Source organism: Dasypus novemcinctus, chromosome 20 (genome assembly GCF_030445035.2).
Source record: "Dasypus novemcinctus isolate mDasNov1 chromosome 20, mDasNov1.1.hap2, whole genome shotgun sequence".
Taxonomy (NCBI): domain Eukaryota; kingdom Metazoa; phylum Chordata; class Mammalia; order Cingulata; family Dasypodidae; genus Dasypus; species Dasypus novemcinctus.
The window spans coordinates 36768638-36787377 of record NC_080692.1 but is presented as its reverse complement, the minus strand read 5'-3'; the positions used below and the strand labels follow the sequence as shown (position 1 = coordinate 36787377).

The 18740-nt window shown below is 40.3% G+C and overlaps 1 protein-coding gene across 1 annotated transcript in view; it reads left to right on the top strand.

Annotated features, from left to right (window-relative positions):
• Positions 1–13228, top strand: part of ERP27 (endoplasmic reticulum protein 27) — a 36562-nt gene extending 23334 nt beyond the window's left edge. The window contains exons 5-7 of the mRNA XM_058282355.1: positions 1559–1684; positions 3328–3525; positions 13094–13228. Coding sequence (XP_058138338.1) covers positions 1559–1684; positions 3328–3525; positions 13094–13228 — 459 coding nt within the window. The remainder of the gene's footprint in view (positions 1–1558; positions 1685–3327; positions 3526–13093) is intronic.
• The last annotated feature ends 5512 nt before the right edge of the window (positions 13229–18740 follow it).

The window sequence follows — 18740 nt, the reverse complement described above, 5'->3', positions numbered from 1 at the left end:
GTCCTATTCCCCTCAGCCATTGACAACTACCTTGGAAATCATCTTCTCTAACTCAGAAAGAAATGGCAATTCTTCTGGTCTCCCAAAGAGTCCATCTTATCGCTGAGGCAGACAATGCAACCATGTTCAGGGCTGGATTTCTTTAGATGGAGCTTTGCCATTTGCTATAAATGAGCAGCACATCCTGTTAAAGAGCATAGACTCTGCTTGGACTAAATCCCAGCCCTATTACTTATAATACTTATTACTTGTGTGATTTGTAGAGAATTAATTAGTCTGTTCCTCAAATCCTTATTTGTAAAGCTGGGACTTTGAGGATTACATTAATCAGTAGATATAAAGTGCTGAAAACAGTGTCTGGCACATGGTAATCACTCCGTAAGCATGCACTAGCAATATGTAGGAAAGCCTAGCCAACTGGTCTTCCAACATTAAGAGGAGTTGGAAAACAGTGACTAATGTGTTGCATGGTATATTAGTGATTCTGTCTATTGCTGCATAACAAATTATCCCCAAACTCTGCTGCTTAAAACAGAACACACTCATGATCACACCATTCTTGTGGGTCAGGCAATCAGGAGTGGTTGATTGGGTGCTCTTGGTCTTCAATCTCTCGATGTTGCCATTGAGTTGTTGGCCAGGGCTACAGTCATCTCATGCCTTGATGGCCCTGGAGGACCTGCTTCCAGGAAGGCTAATGGACTTGGCTGGCAAGGTGGTGGTGGCTGTTAGTTAGCCCTGCACATGGATAAACAGGGGTGCTTGAGTGCCATACATTGAGGCTGGCTTTCCCCACAGTGAGTGACCCAGAGAGGGCAGGGCAAAAGCCACAATGTCTTTTTTTCTCTCTCTCCCCTCCCCTCCCCCCCCCAGTTGTCTGCGCTCTGTGTCTATTTGTTGTGTGTCCTTCTGTGTCCCCTTGTATTGTTGTCAGTGGCACCCAGAATCTGTGTCTTTTTTTGTTGTGTCATCTTGCTGTGTCAGTTCTCCATGTGTGTGACGCCACTCCTGGGCAGGCTGCACCTTTCTCACACTGGGCAGCTTTCCTTAAGGGGCGCACTCCTTGCACGTGGGGCTCCTCTACACGGGGGACACCCCTGCATGGCACGGCACTCCTTGCAAGCATCAGCACTGCGCATGGACCAGCTCACCACAAGGTCAGGAGGCCCTGTGTTTGAACCCTGGACCTCCCATGTGGTAGGCGGATGCCCTATCCATTGGGCCAAATCCACTTGCCCCACAATGTCTTTTATGACCTAATCTTGGAAGTCACACTGTCATTTCTGCAATTTCCTATTGCTTGCTCTGATAAGCCCTATTGCGTATGCAAGGGGACTACACAGTAGCATGAAAACTAGAAGGTGAGGCCTCCTGAGAGCCATCCTGGAGGCTGTTACCATATGCGGTGAAGGTGGGCAGCTCTCACTTCTGTTTAGTCTACCCATTCACTGGGTTGCAACTAATGCCCCTCTTGCATTCTCTCTCTCTCTTTCTCTCTCACTGTCTCTCACTTGCTCTTTCTCTCTCTCTCTCCTGACAAGATGTTTCAATTTTCCAGACTGTGATTGGCCTATTCAACAGCATGATTCAGATTCATCTTCTCCTGATGATGAACAAGGCTTCCCAGGAGTATGAAGAAAGCATGCACAGATACTGGAAGGCAGCTAAGCTCTTCCAGGGGAAGGTGAGTCTGAACTCTCCCCACCAGAACACTAGGAAACAGAAGACAAGGCCAGGGAAGTAGAGAGAAATTAGGGGAATATGTAGGCTTAAGAGAGTTCAAAACAAGATCTGGGACATAATAAGCACATTGCTCTGATTTGAACTTAAAGGTGTTTCTTGTGCTATTAAAGGTCTGTATAATCATATCTTACTCAGTGATGAGCCTATTTTTTTTTTTTGCATTGATTGGTGGAGAGACCAAAAATACTAAAAATAAAAATCACCTTTTAGTCATATTTTTTTTTTACCTTGCCACAATTTGTTGGATTATTAGACGACTGACCTTGTTTCTCACATAAAATATTGATCAAGTGCCTGATGCCTTTGCCTGAGTTCCACAAATGTTCATTTCTGTCCCTTCCCTATTACATATAGTTCTACTTTCTATTATTGAAATTGTAAGGCTTCCACCACTTCAAGGCTACTGAATTGAATTATAGACCTTTCTAATGATGAGAATTGTCAAATAATTTAAAGAAGCTGCCTTTTTTGGTGGTTGGTTCCCTAACATTGAAAGTATTCTGAATGTGGATGATCTTCCACATTGTACAAAGTTTACAGATGACTTAATAATATAAAATAGTTTACATTTACAAAGCAATTAATATATGCCAAAAACTGCTAAAAAATTAAATGCATCATCTCATTTAATACTCTCCCAAGAAAGCCCATTTTACCAAGGAGAAAACTGAGTCTTCAGAGGTTGAATAATGCACCCAAAATCACACAGCTAGAAAGTGCCAGAGGAGGGATCTACAACTAAATCCCTGCTTTAAACCATTAGGCAATATTTCCTCTCCTAGAGAATCACCAAAGTCTTTTCCAATTCTATGTTCTTAAAATTAAATGAATCTACGTCTCTTAAGCCTCACATGGAAACAAATGGATGTACATCCAAAATATGGATAGTTTACTTTCTGGTAAAATCCACTGGAAAGTAAAAATATTATTGGGAAGAAATAAAAAAGAAAACCTGGAACCAAATGTGAAATCAGTTAAGAGAAGAACTGAGTTTCTTACTGCACAAGAAGATGACAGAATCTGTAGCTGACTGGTACACCCTTTACTGGGCTTATTTTAGACTAGTGGAGAAAAATCAGAATTTTTGGGTTTCACAGGCTATACCAAAAACAGTAAGTAGCACGTGTGATATTATAGATTATCTGGGAAGAAGAAAATTCAAATAATCTGTTGTCAATGTTTTTGTCTTCCTCTTCCACTTCTACATTTATTGGCTTTTAGTCTTTAAAAAATGTATACTTTTCAGAAGTGGTAAGGATCATATTCTCGAAATTTTTATAAATATGTATAAAAACTCTTAGAACTTTTTGCCAATTTTGTTTACAAAACCAAGTGTAAATATTAACAATAAAGGTGATGTTTGCATTTTTCTACAAAATTGAAAACAATTAAAGGAATCTGATCAGTGGGATAAAACACCAAAGCAACACAAAACAATATGAAATTCTTTTTAACTCAATTGAGATTTAAATTGTATGACACAGACCATACATTCAATTGGTATAAACTTCAACAATCATAAGGTACCTATTAATATCCTGAATTTCTGATAGAACTTTCTCTTTCAACTTTCTCCATCTGCAGATTCTTTTTATTCTGGTGGACAGCAGTTTGAAGGAAAATGAGAAGGTGGTATCATTTTTCAACCTAAAGGCATCTCAAATGCCAGCTTTGGCAATTTACCGCACTGTAGATGAGGAGTGGGATACATTGCCCGTAGCAGACATTTCAGTAGAGAATGTGCAAAACTTCTGTTATGGATTCCTAGAAGGAAAACGATTGGTAAGTGTGAGACTATGCAGGTAAAGCGAGAATGGCTTTCTTCCTCTCTCTGTCCCTTTTATTTCCCGTTGTTTAAGAATTCTCTGGGCTCTGGATTTGACTAAAATCAATGGTACGTGAGGATGTGGTGATCAGGATGCTTATTAGGTTATAGTCATGAGATTAGAAATAGGAAAGCATTTTTTAAAAGGTCTTGCATATTCAAAGGAGCTAACTTTTAGATGTCACCATAGGATAGTGAAATCGAATTTAGGGCATTTATGGTAACCAATCAAATTCCATATAAAAGAGTTCATGAGATGAAAATTGAAGATAGATTTAAGGGTTCTAGGGGAAGCTTAGTTTGCTAAAACAGAATGGGCTCCAACTCTTAATATGAGTCATGATGTTTTTCAGGGAGAAAACCATGAACCAGAAGACAAGGCTCCGAAGGTGGAACTCTGATTTCTCCCTGACACATCTGCATACTACCAAATAGCTACTGTATGCTGAATAGAAAGGGGCAACTCAAGCCTCAGAGACACTAACCAACAGGATCACCAGGGCTTCCAACCGCACACACATAGACATGCCCATTTTGCTTCCTGAAAATCTGCATTGCTCTCTTTCCTTCTCCTTTCCTTTACATTTCCTTTCATGTCCCACCACCCACCAATTTTCTCTTATGCATTCATACTGAGTAGGGCTTGCTATAAGCCCTGGATGGAGGCTTTAAGATAAATACTTGTGATACTTCTATGAAGCAGAGACATTCCTAGAGAGAGAGCGTGCTAGTTTGTCATTTAATATTGAATTAGTATGCTGGGCAAGACTTAACACACAACATAGTTTCTGCTCTTTTAGAGCCACTTAAGGGTTGAAACTCTGCTGTTTCATAAGCACATGACCCCTCTCTGACTCGAAGTCAGGAACAAAAGAATGGGTTCAAACAGCATCTGGAATTGGGTCTTCTTGCCAGAAGTCAAATGATGTTTCCAAGTGACTAACCTCAGCAGAAACGGACCACGTAAAAACTCCCTGTTTGTTTAGCGTTCCCAACTCCTCATGTAAATCAATGCCCTGCGTAATAAATAAAGGCAATCATGTCATAGGAAAGGACTGGCATCTCTTGGTAGACCAACCTTTTTGTAAATACCCGGTTGCTCAACTAAGCAGCATGTGCCTCACCCTTCAGTGTTTAGTATCAGGCCGTAAGCCACTCACGTGTTATTGTCCCCTCCGTGGGTGGGATGGGTGGTGGTAGGGGCTATCCGACACTAGGACTGGTGTAAATGTGGCAAAGGCACTGGGAATCGAGTTGGGTAAAAGGTTGGGGCGTGGGTAGGAGGAGGGGCCACTTGGTGCCGTGGTGGGTTGGGGCTGCCTGAACCGTGGCTCTTTGCAGGTGAGGTGTATAATTCAGCCCACGTGGACCGGGGGCGAGGTTTGGCCCAGGGACTCTGGCCCACAGGCTGTTACTGTCAGCACACAGATGCTATATTGTTCCCAAGAGGCCCTTGGCTCAGAAGGAAAGTGCCCAAGTGGTGAAGAGCTGAAAGACCACAGAGGCACCCCAGAGACCTGTCCAAGTAAAGCACAGAGGGTGAAAGGCTCGGTTGTTCCCTTCTGTGGGGAAAACTCCACAGTCTCTGAGCTGGAGGCAGCAGCTGGCAGGAAGACTGTGAAAGCAGCAGTGTAAGGTTTGCTTCTCAGGAGCACGAGACCTGAGGAAGCCACCCCGTCCCTCCACAGAGCTGCTTTAAACCACGCAAAAGGCTTCTTGCTGGAGGCTGAGAAATGCTCCTAGGGCAGGCATCCCCCAAAAGCCCTACTGGGGTCACGTAAGCCAGAGCTGTGGATGTTTACACTCAGGAAATGTTTCCTGTTCCCCAGCCATGCATGTGTGTTTCTTCTCACCCATCCTCCGTGGAAGTTCTTAAAATTACCAGTCACCATCCCCAAATGATGCCTCCAACTCTTTGTTCTTAGGCCCCCTTATGCAATCTTCTTTACTCCATACTCATAATCCAATCCTTTATCAGTTCCGTGTTTCCAAACCCTTTGATTCACTTCTTTATTCTTTCTCTTCCCTCTTTCTTGAGTATGATAGTAGGACTCCCACCCCAAACCATTGTAGTGATTTGGTAAATGCTACAGGGTAAATTTCCAGGAACAATTTTGTGTTCAAAACTGAGTTGATTTTTCAATTATTTTACTCAAATCATTCACCTCAGTAACTATAATCAACATTGACCACATAAGTCTTAATATTTTTGCAGTACATTTTGTTGCTTGATGATATTCCATAGCAGATTATTATTATTATGTATCATGTGCTTATATAGTTGTTTCTCACATTTATTTAATTGAATTATTACTTCTCAGCTTTAGTTCTCTAAATCTGCCAGATATTTTTGCCTATCTTCTTCATGGCCACTCCTATTTCTTATATCTCTGGGGACTCATGACCAAAGAATAGAACTTTTTCAGAAAGAAAGAGTTTCTAACAGTTCTCATCCATTCACTATAGATTAGACCTAGTATTACAAACTTCTGCAGAATCCAGAGTGATCACACATATTAGGTCAAGGTTGGTCCTTATGTGTTCTTTATTTACTTACTACTGTACTACCTCTTCTAGGTAACAGTCACTTCTCTTATTATTGGAACTTATAGTAAAAAGGGGCTGCCTTCAAGGTCTTTCTGAAATGAATTAGCACAGGAGACCACCCACTGGAGACTGGAGAACTATTTGAGATAACTATAACACCCACCTAGCATGGGGTTTCTCTCCCAGCTCACCTATTTGCCATCTTCATCAGGCCCCTGTTAATATACATACACCTTTTTAAAAAATGATACATAAATCACATAAAATGTTACAGTAAAAAATATAAGAGGTTCCCATATATCCTACTCCCAACACCCCACTCTCCTCCCACATTGACAACTTCTTTCATTAGTGTGATACATTCATTGCATTTGATGAGTACATTTGGAACATTGCTACACAGCATGGATTATAATTCATGTTGTAGTTTACACTCTCTTCCAGTTGGGGTGGCAGGAACTGCATAGGTGCTAAATGGTATGTTATCAGAGAGTAGTTTGTTCACTCATTCATTCATTCATTCATTCATTCATTCCAAAACTTATTAACCAACTACTAGTGTGTCATGCAAAAACTGCCTCTTAAGAGGCAGAGTATACTTGGCCTTGGGCGATGAGCTTCAGAACAGGGAAGTTTTCGTTGTAGTAATGACAGGCAACGTGGTAAGCCACCAGTCTGGTCAAGGCCATGGAAAAGAGCAGCAGAACAGGGAAATCTGGATAAAGGGGAAATGGGATGCTGTGCAGGAGGTGGACAGGAGGTTGTCAGGAGGCTTAGAAGGTCCCAGAGTTGGCGGAGGGACAGCCACAAAGGCAAAGAGTTTACCACAGAAGGGAAGAAGATTATCATGGACAAACTTTGTTTCACAGCTGAGTTTGGAACCGGCCATATTTATGTCACCTTGTCAAAGTATCTGGTTTTCTAAAAAGAGAAAAATAAAACAAGAATTGGGGTGAATTTCACCCAAGCTTCTCTTTGCAGAACTTTTACTTGGAGAGACCTATGGAGAAGAAAAAAGAGGAAGTTAATCATGACATCTTTTGAGTTTTGAACCTTGGGAGGAAATTAGAAAAACAAATGAATTGTAAAATTATATCTCTGTAAATTTAGAGGAAACGCACTCTCCTTTAAATCATTTCTAAGATAGGCCAGTATGTCATTCTTAATCTTTCCCTTCTGAAACCAAAGGTCATTGATTTTATGGGCTGGGCGATTAAATATATGTAACACTTGGAGTGGAAGCCTAAAGGTGATGAAAGATTCATGGGTTAAGTTAATTCTAGAGGGTCTGAAAAGTCAATATTCTAAACAATTGCACTGAGATTTAATAGCAGTATTCCATTTCTACGTCAGGCCCTCTGATTTTAACATGGTAACATGGTGATAGCCTACACTAGAGCAAGGTAAAATAGATTAGATTCAACATAATCCTAGCTACAGTGAGGTAAGATTTTTAAAGTTAACAGTATGCTGTGTTATAGGTCCTGTTTCTCACAAAGAAGACTGAATTTCTTTGCAGGAAGTTAGTTGGAGAATGTTCTTGGATTCAAAACCTGATGCGGGAGAGAAACTACACTGCAGAGAAGGGAGGTTGGAGTTTTAATGCTGGAGCCCAGAAAGTAAGCACACAGAGGAGTGGAGAGAAGGATTAGACATGGCAGAGGCCCCAGGAAGAGAGATTAGACGTTTGCCTGATAGTCTACAGCTGCCCTGGTGGAGAGAGTAGAGCAGCTGTGACTGGAGAGAAATAAGCCCCAGGAAGAGAGGAACCCAGGAAGCGCGAACCCTTGCATATGTCAGCAGCCATCTTGCACCAACACAGGGCAACAGACTTGATTAGGGAAGTAATTTATGTATTATGGTCTGGTAACTATAAGCTTCTACCCCAAATAAATACCCTTTATAAAAATCTCTCACACACACACACACACACACACACACACACACACACACAAACCTGACAAGGAATAAAGGAAGCAGGATTGGGCAGAAAGAGAAGTTGGACTGTGGTGCACACATCACAAAGACTCATTATCCCATCGGGAGAGTTGGTGCTGAGATATCATTGCAGAATCGTCCCAGATTGGAGAATGGGGACCGGGTCTTTACACTCCCACAGTTATCATTTAGTATGGGCTGTACCCAGAAGGGGGCCTTGATCTTGGTCAAGATGGCTTGCTGCAGCAGAGAACAATCTCTGGGTTGCAGCTGGGGAGAGAGTCCTTCTGTTCTAGAGGGTGGGGTCCCTGATAGAATCCAGTATACCTGCCTTGGACAGTGTCTTCTTTCAAGCTACCCTAATCACTGCACCAATGCTATGCAAAAGAGGAAAGGGTGTATTTATTATCAAATAAAGTATGTAGCAGCCTCATTGGGTTGGGATGAGGGGAGAACATATGACTATGCTGTCTTCACACAAAGATAAAAGCAGACAGGGGCAGTTCAAGAATATTCATTCTCACAGTCATACTCTCATTCATTCCTTCATCAAGTATTTTTTGAGCATCTACCTCAGGGGAAGGGTGTACCTGGAAAGATATCAGACCACACAAAGCATAATGCTGACTCCACCATCTGGTTCCCCAGTGTAGGACAAACATGAAATTCATTGGCATTTGTAGAATAGTCTGAATTTTTAATACATTTAGTAGATACTCAAATGTTTTAATGACATGGATAATGTATACTCAATAAAGAGAAAGTGAAGATTTGAACAGTAATTTGATTGAGTAAAAACCAATAGATTTAACTCTAAATGCTTACGACAATGTTTATTTACACCAAGAAAAATTTAATGGAGCCTGTTGTTAAATATTTTTTCCTTCATGTTCAGAATTTGATGGTGCCTTACTTTTCTATCTCCACTTGCTCCTTGTCACACCTTCTGGCTCTTCCTTCTTCTTGCTAATAATGACTCACCCCTGGTCTATCCTTTCCTACTCTTCCACCAACCCATGGCCTCTAATTTCACTCTTTCTCCATCTCCATTTCTTCCTAGATTATTGCTCCAGGCCACTACATGGGAGAAATGTTGAGGCAAATTGAGTTATAACATCAGGGCTGAACACAAAGGGGAGTATCAAGGGAAGGAGGTATCTGGAGGAAGTGATACACATTGGACATAAGTTCCATGTCTGTCCTGCAATCCCTACCCTTTCCACCATGATCAACAGAATCTTATTGGTCCCAAAGTATACTCCTTTGTGGTCAATGTAAACCTGATTCCACCAAACTTTGGGAAAATGCCAGAGAAAAAAATGGGAAATAATTACTTATGAAAAAATCCTTAGATCTGCAGCCTCTCTTGGATGGGCTCATTCTATTCACTCCTCATGCTCTTTTCCTTTAACACCACTAATGACACCCCAGGGCTGGAGAAGGCTAGGTCAGTCAACAAGTGGAAATGGTAGGTGTTCACCGGAGGACACGGTGGTTTGTGGTTGGAATTTACATAATTGTGAAATGTAAGAATGGTAATTCCAATAACATGATGTTGATTTATAAGGTGAGAGGTAAAGGGTTAGAGAATAATTGTTCTGTTGAGGACAGTTGGTATTTGAAAAAGAATGGTAGCTGTTGAATATGGGTTAATTGGACATAATAATGCCAGCTAGACCAGGTGTTAAAATGGCTGTTATCAGTTTATGATCCTCTAGAGCTCCTTCTACCTTCTCATTTTCCAATCAATAAACTACAGAATATTCTGATGCATTAAGTTCAGCAGAACTTTCTCAAGGGAAAAGTCACCATTTTCCAGTCTGTGTGATTCTAATTATAACTTAGCAGAGCCATTTCTCTAACGTTCAAGTCCACAAAGCATGATTGCCACATAGTTTTCAAAATGTCTGGTTTTAGACACAATATTTCAAATTCCAAACAGAAATAGAAATTTCAGAGATAAACTTAGAAGGGCTTTTTTGCTAGAGAACTGACGGATGAAGGAGGAAAGCTATGATAATCATCAAGCAGGATATTAAAAGAGATGTATTTGGAAGAGGCCATCTATTAGTTACGGTTCTTAGTTACCAAAAACAATAGAACCCAAACCACAGCAAAACCAGTTTCTATTTGTGGAACTCATATTCATTTCTCATGCACCTCTATAAATTCCTGACTATGTTTCTATAAGGATCACACTCCTTAAATAAACAAACACTCAAATATCCTGCAAGATACAAGGTTTTAGGTGTTGCTATAGAGGGACTGAACCTCTAAAATCTGAGCAAAGTGATCACAGTTGGATGAAAACGAAGAAACTTCAATGGAGCAAAGAAATCTCCTAAGGAAAAAGTAATGACTCCAAGCAGCTCTCCCCCCATGAGACCTATTATTTCTCTGTTCAACACTTAAAAAGCTATTCAAAGATTTGGTTTACTTAAGACACTTGGTCTTACACTTTCTTATAGGAAAAATGATTGGCCACTATAAGAATCAGGAATAGAGAAAAGGTCATCACAAAGAGGCTTGTGAAAGAATCTATCTCTTTCGTGTATCCTTGGAGAGTTCAATTAAAAAACAGTGATATCCAGAGAAGATGCGACTGTCGTGGTTCCAAATGCTATATGTCTACAAAGTTAGCCCAGCATGCTGAAGAAATTAACTAGAGGCATTGTTTGTAAAAGTGAATGTAGGAGCATATTGCCATTCAGTAGTCCATTTATCGTACACTGCCTCCAATTCATATTATGGGCGGCAGAAGGGAGTAGTGGTATAGTATGGCGTGCTGTCAGGAAAACTGAAATGAGAAAGGATATTTGGATTTTAACCCTGTCATCCCCCATTGAATTCAGCATGTTATCTTGAGAATGTTACTAAGTCTCAGTTTCCCTACCTGTGAAATCGAGTTAGTTTTAACTTTCTATCCCCTCAGAAATATAGGACTAAAATGAAATGAGAAATGAAAACCATTCTGAAATATAAAAACACACACTGGCTCTGGACTCGACTCAGAAACTCCTGTGCACAAGTCCTCCACCCACACCCTGTGACTCGATGTCCCAACATCACTTAAGGCAGCCTAATACAACTTAGCCAGGGGCTCTCAAGGAGGGGCCCGTGAGCTTGAACAGAAATTTAGAAAATCATTATTCTTGCACAGTGTGGACTTGGTAAGGGGTCCGTGGTTTTCACCTGACTGGCTAAGGGGTCCATGGAACAGAAAAGTTTAAGAGCTACTGGCTTAGAAGAAGAAGGGAGAAAGCTGGGAAATCCCCAGGCACAGAGGTCACCCATTAATAAAGAGTTGGCTGTGTGACTTTATGCTCCAGCATGTACAAATTGAATTGTTTGCACATTTATTTTCCCAATCCATAGGGGCTAAAATTGACCCTCCCGTTTATACAGTGCTGTCTGACAACGCTGTGATTTGTTGTTCTAATGTCAGGAATGGGAGCGGGGCGGGGTCAGAGGCAGTGACCTTCTCTGAGTCCATTTTCCTCCACACAAAATAAGGTGATGGGAAAAATGATTATCAGGGTTCTTTCCAACTCTTGACATTTTGAGTTTTAAAAATGTAAGGAAAAGGAGGCAGAGCTGATAGACTGACTAGCTCAGTCTGGGCATCAGGCCAGTTTGCCTCTCCATTGTCTGCTCATAATGAAAATGACTTTGGTTCAGCTCAGGCCAGTGCAGCCCTGGTCTACCACTGATTTGTAAATCAGTCACTGGACTCCATTCAAAAGCAGCTGACTCTATTTCTGTCTGACTTTCTGTGCCAAAACTCAACCCCCAGTTTGTTTGGGTTTAATATATTTATTCTGTTGTTGCGGACATTGTGTAAAATGGAAAAAACAGGTCTAGACTGATTTTAGTTCAGGAAGTTAGGGCAGGGTCTGTTTATTAAAAATAAACATCCTCCTCCTAGCTCCCTTTTCACTCTTTCTTCACAATCCTGCTCCCAAAAGCCCTTGGAATCCAGGGTTCCCCATATCCAAGCAGGAAACCTGACCCTTTCATGAAAAATAAAGCCAAGAATACAAGAAGTTCTTAAAGTCAGCTAACCGTAATTCAAGATGAAGATGACAGAAATTAATTACCTGAACCCTGGTAGGATCTTTTATCCTCCTTTATGAAGTCTGGCACATTTTTGTCTGAACCTTACATTCCATGTTTTTTGGCACTCGCTGCCCCTCCAGCTTTAATTAAGGATGGTGGCCCTCCTCGCTTCCTGTCCCAACAGGGTATTTGGCTCTTTGACCAAATCCAGGTCGAGTTTGTTTTCAGTCCTCTTCCTTCCACCTTTTAGGGTTCCCCTTTCCTTTTGGGTATGTCTCCTTCATTTCTCCTCAGGGGACTTTGTGACGTGCTAGTAAATATAGCAGGTTATAATTAGTGAAGTATCCCAGGGGCCTCCAAGAAGAATGTTCTCTTGTTCTCTAATACGCTCTCAGAGAAACCACGGCAGGTGGCAATGTAACATGGCGGACGCACAGGGCTGCGCCAGACAGCCTGATTCTCCTTCTAGTTGCTCAAGGGAACTTTGGCAAAATTCTGATTTCTTCTCGCCTCAGTTTCCGCAATGTAAAACGGGAATAATAATAGAACTAACTTCACAGGTTTATTGTGAAGATTAAATGAAATAACATAAAAGTTAAGCACTTAGAACTGCCCTTGGCACATAGCAAGCAGCAATTATTATATTGAGGAATATCCTGAAGTGGTCAGAGTTCACACACTTCACAAGCTTTCTTTGTTTTTCCTTTTTTCTGCTCTGTGCTAAGCACAAGCTATTTATTCTACCTAGAATACCCACCCCACTCTCTCCACTTGGCAACCCCTCATCACGGCTCTCTGGAGCCTTCCTCCGGCCTCCAGGCTCCCTAGCACACTGTTCAGACGATGGCTAATATAGACTTGATCATATCTTACTAGCGCTATTAATTTAGGATATACTTGGAACTCAAGTTTAAATATCTCTAGGATACATCCAAAAATCTGTTCTCATTAGCTTTGTTTTGTTTTGTTTTGTTTGCCACCTAGTTCATAGTGATCAGAAAAAGTGCACACGTGGAGCGAGTAATAGAAAGCACAGGCACCGCCTGGGGCCTAGAGGAGATGTTGAGCACGGCGTTGGAGGACAGCAAGCAGGGCCTTAAGCCGCAGCACTGGATCTGATCTATTCAAGTGACTCTGCATAGCTTGTCAGGTTAGAAAATTAGCTTAATGGATTCCAGGTAATGAATTTGCTGGAACCTACTAATTTTGGTTCAAATTAGCGTGCTCTGAACAGATTAACTTTTTAGAATTTTGCTAATTATCTAAAAAAAGTCTTCAGAAAATTGTAGGTGTGGATTAGACCAGGCATTTACTGATGGAAAATTACATTAAGAAAATGGAAGAAAGGATTGAAGCATAACTTAAGGAACCCTAGTAACCTTAAACAAATATATAAATATATTTGTGAACCAGAGAAAGATAAAGAAGAGTTAAGACAAAAAAGAAGAAAAATGAAAACTAAAAAAAGAAGAAACTAGAGCTTTTCTCATGAGAAAGATGGACATGCAGGCGTGGGCCTCGGCCTTCTCTAGTGAGTTTCTTTTTCTCTCACTGAGTGACTCCTGTGTACTCTTGCTCTGGAGCTGGTCATAGAAGCTCTAGGGGACAGGGACATAAAATGTACAACCAAAAATTCAGGTTAATCAAATCAACAGACATTTCACAGCAATTTGGGGTACTGGAAAGAGCTCAAAGCTGACTTACGATATCAACCCCAGCATTAGCTGGGTCTATCTTTGAGCAAGTTAACTTTTCTCGCCTAAAATGGAGATAACACACATACCTAAAAGGTTTTTTAAGAAAATTAGAAATAACATAGGTGAAGCATCAGGAATATAATGGCACTTAAAAAATAGTAGACATTATTATTATAATTATCATTATTAGCCTTACAAAGTAGATAAAACAATATAACATTTCTAATTTCAAGTGGGTCCATAAGCAATAAACGTGTAAACTGAAAAGTACAAATTAATACATTTCAGGCATTATTTCCTAGAAGTCAATTTGAAATTTTGCAAAAGCCAAAGAAAAGGAAAATTATCTAAAACTTTTGGGGAAGAGGGGCAAAACGCTTAAAAACCTATTAAAGTTTGCAACATTTACCTCCTAAAACAAACTATAGTGATTTGGCATTGTAACTATGAAATAGATTATAAAACTGACCAAATTACAAGGCTGAACAACTTACTTTTACTCAAATTGTTCTCAGGCCAATTGATTATACTCTAGCTGAGGTCACTCAAGACACAAGTCATGGAAAATTGAAAGGCTTTGGGTAGGCAAAGGAGAGGAAGAGCATTCCAAAGGAATGGAGTGGTCCAAAGCAAAGGGGCCCAGGTGTCTGAGACCATCCTCAGCCTTTTACAGCGCCCCACCTTTCCAACCCCATTAAAAGAAACTTCTGACACCCGTGCTTTATTCAGGGCTATATTTTGGATCTTTTCTCCACATTCTGTATGCTTCTTGGCCTGGAGAAGTATTGCTGATCTCAATTTTTGACCTCTTGCCAAATTTCCTGACTTCAGCCTCACACTCTACACGGGGACCCAACCTATAACATTGTTCCTCTAGTTCTATTCCTTGACTCTCTTCCTTGGCAATAATTTGAACTTGCTCCTTAACTTGTATCTCTTTCTGGTCCCTCCAGATGACTACTCACCCTGATCCCATGAAGTCTAGGATCCATGCCAAGTCTTCTTTAGTCTCTAGAGAGGAAATGGAAAAAGATGTGGAAAATACAAGATATTTGTAAATGTATTTGCCTGAAGCAGGGTAGTTGAGAAGGTGAGTAGTTAAAAACATTGGCAAATCTTTTGCAAAATTACAGTGTTCTTTCCACATTGCCTTTCTCATAAAACACTTCGTGTCTGCCAAATTATATTAGCTGAGAAGGCACAGGGTCCACCAAGGACTAAGTGACGGATTGAGACTCTGGGTGTGAGGTTATGCTAGGTCACTAAACTGGGTATGGAGCCAAAGTCAGCCTATCCAAGGTGAAAGAGGCTTGTCCTCTTAAAGAGGAAGATACAAGTATTTATGGTCACAGTCATGTTTCTTACAATGTAGTCAAATAAAATCCATCTTTAAAAAAGTATTAACAATATTTGTAGTGTGAGTTGCTCAAAAAAAAACATTTTGATGGCCAACTTTCTGCAAGTCACAATGGACTTATATGGCTTAAACTCTCTCCATATATATCTAAATTTGGTTGAGATTGTGCAATATATTACTTGTTTTTATTATTACTCACTGTAGGAGTAAAAAAGTAAGCAATAGAAAATGACAATTGGAAAATGGATGTGGCTCAATCAGTTGGGTTCCTGTCTACTATATGGGAGGTTCAGAGTTCGATGCCCAGGGCCTCCTGGTGAGGGCAAGCTGGACCACGTGGAGTGCCGGCCCGTGCGGGAATGCCATCCTGCGGGGGAGTGCCATCCTGTGTGTCAGTGCCACCCAGCACAGAAATGCCACCCCATGCAGACATGCTGGCCGACAGAGAGAGCTGGCACAGCAAGATAATGCAACAAGAGACACAGAGGAGAGAAAATGAGAAGACATTCCAGAACTAGGGGCTGAAGTGGCAAAAGAGAGTTATCACCTATCTCCCACCCCAGAAGGTACCAAGATCAGTTCCCAGAGCCGCCTAATAAGAATACAGGCAGGCACAGAAGAACACACAGTGAATGGACACAGAGAGCAGACAACGAGGTGGGGGTGGGTGGAATAAATAAATAAATCTTAAAAAAAAAAAAAAAAGACAAGAAAATGACAATCATTCAGTCACTTACTTCTAAGAACTCGTATCTTTCATTCATCTCTGAATTCAAAATAGTTGGCTCTGTGCAGGGAGATTTAGGGGAAGATGTACCATTTATTTTAAAAAATAAAAATGTTTTATTGATATGGGCTGAGGATGCCCAAATTTGTATTTCCAATTCTGATCCCTGCTCTGAATTTCAGACACTGAACTTTAACCCCTTACTCTATATTTCTATCTAGATATCTCAAAAACAGCTCAACTCACTATACATCCTTGCATTTCTCCCTGCAAATTGTGTCCTGTGTTAGATTAGCACCAATTGTCAGTCCAGAAACAAAGGACCATTCTTGACCCCAGACCTTTGCCCTTAGGTTCCTTAGTTCACTAACCTCCTAAATAAGTCTCCTATCCCTCTTCCTTAAACTACCTCATCCACGTTATCTTAGTTTGTGCTGCCATCACCTCAAACCCGGGCTACTGCAATGGTTCCTAACTGAACTCACTGCATCAACTCTTGCCCCTGTCCAATCTGTTTTCTACATTGAAAACATTTAGAGCTTTATTTCTACATTCTACATTTAGAGCTTTATTAGAATATAGTTACATACCAAATAATCCATCCAAAGTGTACAATTAATGGCTTTCAGTATAATCACTGGGCATTCATCGCCACAAAAAAATTTTAAAACAATTTCATTACTCAAAAAACTCCACGCCCTTTAGCAGTCACCTCTCAATCCCTCTATCCTTCCCCAGCCCTACAGAACCACTAATCTAATTCCATCTTTGTAAATCGACTCATATTTATATTTTATATAAATAGAATCATACAATATATAGGACTTCTGTCTGGTTTCTTTCACTTAGCATAATGGTGAGGGGTTTTTGGCCTTATATTAACATCTTGTAATATTAACATGCATTTGTTCCGTTTCAGAGAAAGACAGTCTTATATACACAATATTACTCAAGTTCTTATTTCACATGAGATTTCACTATGCTCTACAGTCCCATATCACATTTTTTAGCTTTCTTTCTGGTAATATGCATGATCTTAGACTTTTCCTTTCATACCCATATAACAGCACTGCTAGTTACAAACACTATGATGTGCTCTTACCTTTTCTATTCATTTCCAAAGATTAACAAACAACATTTTTGCCAATTCTGCACAGATTAACCCATTCTCTAACCTCATTCTATTTTCTGGTGACCTATGTTCTAGTTATTAACTCCATGAGTTTACACAACATATTTAGTTCATAATAGCACAATCATTCAATATTTGTCCTTTAGTGTCTGGCTTGCTTTACTCAACAATATCCTCCAGGTTCATCCATGTTGTCATGTGTTTCACAATTTAGTTTCTTATTACAGCTGCATAATATTCCATTGTGTGTATACACTACAATTTGTTTATACATTCATCAGTAAATGGACACCTAGGTTGTTTCCATCTTTTGGCAATCATGAATAACACCACTATGAACACTGGTGTACATATGTCTGTTCTTGTCAGTGGTCTCTATTCTTCTGGGCATATATCTAGTAGTGGTATTGCTGGGTCATATGGAAAATCTGTATTCAACTTCTTTAAGAACTGCCAAACAGTCCTCCACAGTGGCTGTACCATTCTAACTTCCCACCAACAGTGAATAAGCATTCCTATCTCTCCATCTCCTCTCCAGCACTTGCAGTTTTCTGTCTTCTTAGTAGTGACCATTCTAATAGCATGAAATGATATCTCATTTTAGCTTTGATTTGCTTTGATTTGCATTTTTCTAAATACCAGTGATATTCCATGGTTTTTTTGCCATTTGTACTTCTTTGGACAAATGTCTATTCAAGTCTTTTGCCCATTTTTTAATTGGGTCATTTGTCTTTTTATTGTTGGGTTGTAGCATCTCTTTATATATCATGGATATTAAAACCTTATTGGATCTGTGATTTCCAAACATTTTCTCTCATTGGGTCAGCTGCCTTTTCACCCTTTTGATAAAGTCCTTTGAGGTACAAAAGCGTTTAATTTTGAGGAGGTTCTTGTATCAGTTTGGCATTATTTATGAATTCCAAAAATAGACTGGATTATGTTTGTTAATTGGTTTGTTCCTCTGAGCATATTAGATTCTATTGGATTCAGAGGTTTCACTTTTACTTGATTGAGTTGTGATTAGGGATTGAATTGGGCCACATCAGTGGGCAGGGACTCACAGAGAAAACTCAACAACAGAGGAGTTAGGGGGAGTTTTGAGCTAGAGCCTGAGAGTAAAACCCAAGAGGAGAACACAGAGGAATAGAGACAGCTCCATAAACACAGCAGAGGCCCTGGGAAGGGGACAAGACTTATCCCAGCCTACAGCTAATATTGGAAGAAGCTGGGACCATGGAGTCTTAAGAGGAAGAAGAGGAAGACTGCTCTTGCAGACAGCAGCCATCTTGCTCCAACATGTGGCAATAGACTTTGGTGAGGGAAGTAACCTACACTTCATTGCCTGGTAACTGTAAGCTTCTACCCCAAATAAGTACCCTTTATAAACCCAACAGATGTCTGGTACTTTGCATTAACACCCCTTTGGCTGACTAATACAGTCCCTTTATCAATTTTTTTTTTTATTCTTATGCTTTGGGTATAACAAACAAGAAACACCTACCACAGTTGTTCTTTATTTTTTTCTAGTAGTTTTATGGTCCTGGCTTTTATATTTAGGTCTTTGATCCATTTTGAGTTCATTCTCATATATGAAGTGAGAAAGGGGTTCTCTTTCTTCTTTTGGTTATGGATATCCAGTTCTCCTAGTACTGTCTGTTGAAGAGATTGTTTTGTCCTGGTAATGTGAATTTGGTAGGTTTGTCAGAAACCAATTGGTC